Here is an 8,337-nt window from a genome sequence, read left to right on the forward strand (position 1 = left end):
CTTGCCTGTTTTTGTCTTGAGCTTGGATTTATAGAAACAATTTATAAAGATAATCCGTTGACACTATTATCATTTTTGTATCGTTTCCATCATATATAATCATGTAATTACATAATGCGATTATGATACGATCACTTGAATAACGTTTAAGGAAGAATAATGGCCTGTTTTTTGGAAATTAGAGGGGATATATAATTTGAATACTTTCTTCCCTCTTCATCTATCCATCCGAACAAACAAATAGTTCAAAAAAAGAAAGGAAAACATCCATTCAAAATCAAAGCCTGAAATGACTGGGAATCTGAACCAACATCTCTTTATTACAATAGAGAGATGGTAAAATACAAGCAATAATTATGGCTGAAGTTACATCATTCAAATGAAGCTTTCAATATCAATCAAGATTGGTTTAAATGGTTAAGGGTATAAAGTGTTTAAGCTAGAGATCTCCAAGTTCGAATCCTAGTATACACAGTAAAAATTAACTGAGAGAATCCACCCAAAGAGTGTCTGACCAGCCTCAAACCGATTAATCGGAAAAATTAATTACCTCAGCCAGTGATTTTAGGGAGGCAAGTTTGTTGGCAGCAACTTTTGTTGGGCATTCTCTCTTCTAATTTACAACATCATCAACAATCTGCTCTATCAAATCTCACTTCCAACAAGTGTGGCTTTACTCTCTCACAAAAGCTCAGTCTCTTCTTGATCTGCATCAGCATCTTCTACCTCATTTTCTTCATCTTCTTCAGGTGCATCCGGATCTACCCCCTACAACAATGTCCACAGTTAGAAAAAGGAAAAAAGCATCTTCAACTCCCAGATCTTTTGGACTCACCTTCAATTTGACACATTGAAGCCTGAATCAATTATAATCACACATCAAGCTTTTGTTTGCCATTTTAGTTAGTTGTAAATATATAATTCAGTTAAACGAGCATTACTCGTTTCATTTGCGTCTGAAATTGTATTCATTACATTCAAAATAAAGGTTTTTACCGTTTCTCTATAGCAACATCAAATGTAATAAAAACTACTTTCAAACTGTTAAAGATGCAAATTTACACTGCAGATGAAATGAATAACGATCTGTTAACAGAGTTTTATGCTTAGCTGACTTTCCTAATCACCGGGTGCTTAAATATTTAGCTGATAACTAAATGTAACAGTGACAAAAGCATAGAAACAAAAGAACAAACCTTCATCTGTTTTTCCAAGCGCTCTAGCCCTTTCTTTGCAGCTTCATTTTGTGGGTTTATTCTGCAATTCAAAATTAAGATTGAATGTGAAGGCAACAACTTCCGCCAGAAACTTTGTTGCATCATTGACAGTCAACAATGCATCTTACAAATTTTTAGCCAGTTATCACTTTCTGATACGACTGCACATATACATAGACAATCCACCTAACACGATCCATTTGACACAATCATACTCCCTCCATTTCAAAATAATTGTCACATTTTGAAATTTTTTCTTATTTGTCCGTTTTAAGTTTTCAATGTATGAAGGGTGATTCAATTTAATGTGTGACAAAAAAAATGAGGATTATTAATAAAGAGATAAATTTAGTCTATCTTCCATAAATTTAATGCAAATCAATCATTTTCCTAAATATGTGTGATTTGGTCAAATGTGACAATTATTATGAAATGGAGGGAGTATATAATATAATCATGTAGAATATAAAGATGACATAACTCATTTCGACACCCCTATATTTAGGTACACAGCCTATGTTCCATTGCAGTCTAGAGTTTAAGGAATCACATAAGAAGTCTAACCTCAATGCGGCCTGATAATGTGACAATGCTTCTTGCAGCATATTTGTGGCTGCAAATACTTGAGCCAGCTTGACATGAAGAGAATCATCAGCCCAATCCTTGAGATACCGCTCGAGCAGAGACACAGCATCTCCATTTCGGCCCTCAATTACGTGTAGCTCAGCCAAGGCTAAAGCAGCACCTAGATAACCAGGTTCCAGCCTCAGTGCTGACTCGTAAAACTTCTTTGCCTGTTTCCAGTTGAGGTTAGCATTGACATCTTCATAAAAAATAAATCTGCAGATTTTCGTGAAATGATCTAAAACGACTTCAAAAGGTAAGGATAAAAGATGCTAAAATAATTTGTTATAGATAACCTTCTCTCTGCCACCAGGATTAAAAGCATGTACATCGCCGACTAATTTTAGAGCCTTTGCAGATTGAGGCATAGCCTTCATTGCCTCCCGAGAAGCATACAATGCTTCCTTGATTTTGGAAAATGCCAAATAAGACTGAACAAGACCTGAAATAGTAACCAGGCCAATTATTTTAACGTCTGTTTTCAATCTTGACAGTTCTTTTCTTACATGTTGCAATGGACACGCATGCTAACAAATTTAGATAACTTAGATGCTATGCAACTAAAATATTGAAAGTTTGATTTCATTATAATCTCTACTTATCACACCTTGATATGTACGAAGATCAGGTCTCAATTCTTGAGCTCCCCTGAAAGCAATTACAGCTGCCTCCGGGCGCTTCAGTGACAAGAGTAGATTACCCTGCATAAAAAAGATTCTTTGTTCCTTAAGATCATGAATAGCTCAATTCTAACTCAAAAGAAAGCATTTGATAAGAATTTTGCATTTGATAAGAATTTTGTTCTATCAGGGATAAACTAATTATGTACCTTCATTATATATCCTGGAATGTGCCTTTCATCAATGCGGATGCTCTAATTGCAAATCAATTCAAATTGTGAGATTTTAACAGTTTAAAGAATAAGATCGATGACACTATGAATAACAATCTGACCTTCTCCGCATAAGACAATGCTCCCCTTTCATCTTTCCTTTCCCATAGTACAGACAAGGCTACAAAAACTTCTGGCCTTGTAGGATCAATACTGAGCAAATCATGCACCAACTTATTAAGCTTTGAGTAATCGGACTTTGTTTTTAGAAGCATTGCATACTCGTCCATATATGTTACGACATATGGATCAAGTGATCGAACCTGCACTAGCAATACCATAACATTAGCATGCTTGTATGCATGAAGATTATCCAAAGCGTCAATATAATAGGCAAAAGTTCTAATACCTTTTCAAAATTCATTATAGCCTCATCATTCTTCCCAATGATTGCTTCAACCTGAACAGTATGAATTAATGCATAAGTGAAAAAAGATCATACACTTTTAATCATATTGGGTGCTTTATACTACAACAATCCTGACCTTTGCTATCTCAAGTAATATATGTATATTACTTGGAAAACGTTGTAGAAGTTCCCCAAATAGTTCCAAACCACCTACAGAGAGGAGAGTAAGAGAGAGAGAAGCAATTTATATTAGGAGGATTTCATAAAGGGCGGCCCGGTGCACTACGCGTCCCTGTTAAGCGAGGGTCCAGGGAGGGGTCCCACCACAAGGGTGTACTGGGGGCTAGCCTTCCCCTGCCAATTTTTTTTGGCAAGAGGCCGCTCCTAAGACTCGAATCCGTGGCCTCTCGGTCACACGACAACAACGTTTACCGTTGCGCCAAGGCTCGCATTAGGAGGATTTCATAAGTAAAAAATATGTGACCCTACATTAATATAGAAACTATTCAAAGTTTCTCTAACAGAAAGCTGATGGCATGCATGAGCTTATTAATATTTGTTTACTTTTTAGTTTGTCATAGCCAGCTTACTAGCAATAGAGTTCTAATCCAAGATTCATCAGAACAATATATATTGGTCTAATAACACAAACATAGAAGTTGGACAAGTTGGGAGGCTATTAGGCCATCTATATTTAAGAGTTATGTGTCTGGAATTCTCAGGAGATCAATCAAAACTGCGGAAATTGCTGTGAAATCATGCAAACAGATAAATCTACTTGCATATACAAGGACACATGATATCTCAAATTCATATTCAATGTCAAGTATTGATCATGTTATCAGGAATCAGAATCAACATGCAATTGAACTTCAGTCTGCCACTATAAATTAGAACACGAAGTTGTAAAGCAAAACACCAGTGCCATCTGTAACATAAAAAAATTCTGCACACCTTTACTCATATTAGGTCGCTTTACCTTTTTGTGATTTATTATAAAGGGTAGTCAGAACTTAAGGACTCAACCTATGTTGGAAGGAAAATTTGATGTTAAACCGTTTTGCGTTTCAGGAAAAGTTTTGGAAACCGACACTCTCGGAAACCTGTACGAAATGTTTCAGGTAACGTTTACGTAATTTAAGAAAATTGGAAACTCATTTCTTAGATAGGATGTCATGTATTTTCAGAAATAGATAAATGCTAATCACAAGTTCAGTAAATCCCTAATATTTTCTAGATTAACTTTTACAAGCTTTCAAAAAGAAAAAATCTATTTTTCCTCTATTATATGACCAGTATGTAGTTTTTTTAATTTATATATAAAAAAAATTAAACATATAATAATTTTAAAACTTTCTAGATATACCCTTGTATTTTTATTATTTACACGTTTCCCCACATTTCCGTTTCCTATATTTTTACAAATATCGCTTCTCAGTGTCCATTTCTGATTCAATTTCTGTATCTATTTCCATGTAACATAGGACTCAACTTGGTAAGAAATGTAATAATGTATCCTCAAGACTGAAGACTCAAGAGACAGAGGCGAGGTGGAAACCTAACTTTCCCATGCTATAACACATGCACATATCAATTTTGAATATAAACCAAGTTCACCTTTGTAATCATTTGAAGAAATGCAACATTGTGCCTCTACATAGCGCTGCAAACAAAAATAACAATGATAAGCGAAAATAAGTAAGACACAATAGGCAACTCGAGAGAGGAAAATAAGATAATTGGGTTCGTTAATAAAAGAGTTGCAGCTATGCTAGCAGGCAATCAGCTAGTTCAGAGTCCAAGATTTGCCTCCACTAGTGTGATGAGTGATTTGCCCAAACATTCTTCAATCTATTAGTAGATTAGAATAATTTTTGCATTATTTTGGATATTTGTAATTCTTTTCCTCACCCAATGTAAAAACATTGAAATTTTCAGATTCAACATTAAGATTTATTCATCAATTAATCATAAAAAAAAAAATCTTTCAAAAACAATTAAGTAATGGCCCACTATGAAGCAATAAGTAATTTGTAATGGATATCAGATCTTCTCTACATCTTTTACTCACTTGAAGCCAGCGACTTGAGTCCGCATGATCAAATGGTGCCCTCCCGTTTCTATTTGAAGCCTGCAATCACAAGACAAATGGCCTCAAAGACAGAAACTATCAAAAATCAGATTCAGAACCCACAACAAAAGTTCAAGCTAAGTATATTTGCAAAGATGTTATTACCCCCTATGCAGAAAATATCTGCAGAACATCCCATCCCATCATTAACATTGAGATGAAAACCTATCGGTGGCAGAAAGCCACTAATCTATTCTAAATCATATCGATGTGCTTTCAGAACAATTTAATAGTTCTAGTATTCTAATGGAAAACCATATTCTTTAATGATATAAAATACCAAAACGGTGTCAATTTCATGAAAGACCACATCACCATCTATTTTAGTTATTATAACTTTCACTCTTTATAATTTGACTTCTGCTACTACGCGTAAGGAATTCGTGACTCAACCATTAGGTCAAGTTGAATAAAAGTTGAAGTTTCATGTACACACTACACAACATAAGTTGCACTGTGCTCAGCATGGTTCAAATTTATTCCTCCAAACCACCTTAATTAAAACCTTTGCTAACTTCTTTAAGCAACAAATTAGTATTCTTCAGCGTGTGAGAACAAACTATGCTAAAACATGTTTCTCCCTTATACTGTGTGAGGATGGATGGTTTCAATCTTCCAAGAACAAACCTGTGAAAAAATTGAAATGATATCCTTGGCAGCGACTCCCAGTTCAGCTAAAGCTATTATGGCCTCCATGACATAAGGGCAATGCCTGCAGAGGGTATGACAGGGAGGAAATGCATTTCAAAATTCAAAAAAGAAAATACAATAAAATATGTTTATAAATTTATTTATTCATTTTGTGTGTGTGCGCGTGGCAACTGACAAGTATAGGTGTGGCCAAGCATGCACTCAAAAGAGGAATCTGCATAGTAAAGACAATTAACAGCAACTTCACACATCTGATAATCAATAACATTCAAATAAATACAGCACCTTTTGTAAGATGACCATGATATGGTAATTGAAGAGCTAAAATTGATATGAATTCAAAGAAAGGATACAACCCAATGCACAGAACAAATACAATGATGATAATATAGCCATTATTGGCATGTATTCAAGTCACAGAGAAGCTTAAAAATTAAAATCAATGTTTAAGACCATTACAGAAAAATCAAAGTCTTGCATGTTTACATATCTGGATACAACACAAATAGCTCATGGACAAAATTCCACAATGCTTATGAGATAAATATGTGTATATTTACAAGTAAGCATTATGCAGTATTTTACATTGAGGAAAAAAAAAATACTAGCGTGTTAAAATTTGGCACAATGAGACCAAGAGGTTGAATGGAATTTGAAGTATTAAAATATGGTGGAGGCCGGCCCTTATAACAAAACCATTGTGCGTGTGAGTAGGGGTGGCAACTTCTGACGGGATAACATGATTTACAGACACAACCTGATTGACACTATTATCTTTTTTCTTGGATTTATATCATATATAATCGTATGGAAGTTATAGATAAAATAACAACATAGCCGGATTGCCACCTTAAGTGTGTGTGTGTGTGTGTGTGTGTGTGTGTGTGTGTGTGTGTGTGTGAGGGAGAAGTGCGAACTGGACTCAGACAAACCTTAGACACTCTTTGAAACAAGCAACAGCAAAGCGATTATGTTTGGAATTTCGATAAAGCTTTGCCATTAATAAGCTCATCTGCAAAGTTCTTCCTTTGCTAGGAATTGCCTCCATCTGCAAATAGGAAACAGATTACAAAAAAATAGGAACTGGTGCAACTCAAAAGTGAAGGGGGCAAGAGAAGATAAACAAATAGCATGCAAAGACAAGGGAAGTAAAACAAAACCTCCACAAGCGCAGCTCTTGTTTCATTAAGGGCAGAATGAGAAGATGCAATCTTGAACCTCACCTGCCACAAACAAATTCAACATCAAACATGCAATTCCACTATCTATAATGCTCTATACATGAAAACAAATAAAGATACAAATAAAAAAACAACACAAACCTACCTCATTTTCATTGATTGGTGAAATGTTAAGCGAATTCGGCGGAGAAGCCCTGTTGGATAAAGAACTCCTGGAAGATGTTGCATTTTGTTTGGGAATAATCTTATAATACTGCAAAGCCTGCTTGTAAGTTTGCTGCCAACAAAAGTAACAAAATGCAAAATAACTCCACAGTCTTCAACCAAGGAAAGAAAGATTCATCAATACATAAAGCAATTAAAACACATAAACCCCAAATAGGCACACCCACAATTGCCCTACGAAACTCCCTCTCTCGATACAATGCATCTCCGAGAAAAATCTGTAACAATACAACAAAGATCAACACATGGACACAAAAGAGGGAAATTTTATTCAGGAAATTTAAGTAAAAAGGAACAAGTCATTACCAAATTTTCGGCCTTTAAATGAGGGCTGGTCTCTGGATTAACTGAAGACGATGAGGCAAGAAAGCAACCCTGTTCAGAAATCCACAAGTAAAATTAGACGGAGTAGGAGATTGCGCAAACTGACAGAGTAAAAGGTGTTAAAGAAAAAGTACAAGCATTTGAGCAGAAGTGTAGAGTTCGTTATCGAGGAGCGTGGCGAATTGGTCTTTAGGAATTTCCATGTCTGCAGAAGTCTAGAAGAGAGTGAAAGAGTGAGCAATAGCTTGTTTGAGGGTTATAGATGAAACTGATTTTGATTTTGAACAGCTTCAATTTTTGAAATCAACGGTATAGAAGGAGGAGGAGGGGGAGAAGGATGTAATCTACCGGCGGTATCTCTGTCCGGTTATAAAAATGGTCTCTTTTTCTTCCTGATTCGAATGCTGCCCTCTTTTCTATTTCTGCTTTAAAGTTCAAATCGTCAAATTGGTGGTAAATTTCACTAATAGTCATTGAAGTCTACAGTTAGTTTTAAAAAAGTACTAAATTTTATTTTGTTTTAATCAAGTTATTTAATTTTACCTTTTATTTATAGGAAGTCATTTCAATCAATTCACTTTAGAAAAACTAGAATAGTAAGATGATAAATACGTTAGAAAGAATTTGTTTACGTATATGTTATGTAAGAGCTAAAAATAATAAAATTAATTGTTATGTGTCAGTTTCAACTAGTTGAACGTGTCGAGTTCTATTCAGACGCTGTGTCAGATCTCCGTAGCTTG

The 8,337-nt window shown here is 35.1% G+C and overlaps 1 protein-coding gene across 1 annotated transcript; it reads right to left on the reverse strand.

Annotated features, from left to right (window-relative positions):
- Positions 1–290: 290 nt before the first annotated feature.
- Positions 291–8,000, reverse strand: LOC136219924 (anaphase-promoting complex subunit 7). The gene is made up of 19 exons (XM_066007517.1): positions 7,943–8,000; positions 7,729–7,809; positions 7,577–7,645; positions 7,438–7,488; positions 7,191–7,322; positions 7,025–7,087; positions 6,797–6,912; positions 5,841–5,925; positions 5,154–5,213; positions 4,700–4,745; positions 3,219–3,292; positions 3,083–3,133; positions 2,796–2,996; positions 2,671–2,715; positions 2,449–2,542; positions 2,138–2,283; positions 1,782–2,011; positions 1,197–1,257; positions 291–768 (listed from the first exon to the last, which is right to left on the reverse strand). The coding sequence occupies exons 2-19, from the start codon at positions 7,795–7,797 to the stop codon at positions 682–684; spliced, it is 1,680 nt and encodes a 559-aa protein (XP_065863589.1). The 5' UTR covers positions 7,798–7,809; positions 7,943–8,000; the 3' UTR covers positions 291–681.
- Positions 8,001–8,337: the final 337 nt, after the last annotated feature.

This window comes from Euphorbia lathyris, chromosome 2 (assembly GCF_963576675.1).
Source record: "Euphorbia lathyris chromosome 2, ddEupLath1.1, whole genome shotgun sequence".
Taxonomy (NCBI): Eukaryota; Viridiplantae; Streptophyta; class Magnoliopsida; order Malpighiales; family Euphorbiaceae; genus Euphorbia; species Euphorbia lathyris.

Excerpts from the sequence above, each read along its gene's own strand:
- LOC136219924 (XM_066007517.1), bottom strand. The coding sequence starts at position 7,797 with ATGGAAATTCCTAAAGACCAATTCGCCACGCTCCTCGATAACGAACTC. Across the intron at positions 4,746-5,153 it reads ACTCAAGTCGCTGGCTTCAA|CGCTATGTAGAGGCACAATG; the intron begins GTGAGTAAAAGA and ends TTTTGTTTGCAG. Across the intron at positions 3,293-4,699 it reads TTCTTCAAATGATTACAAAG|GTGGTTTGGAACTATTTGGG; the intron begins GTGAACTTGGTT and ends TCCTCTCTGTAG.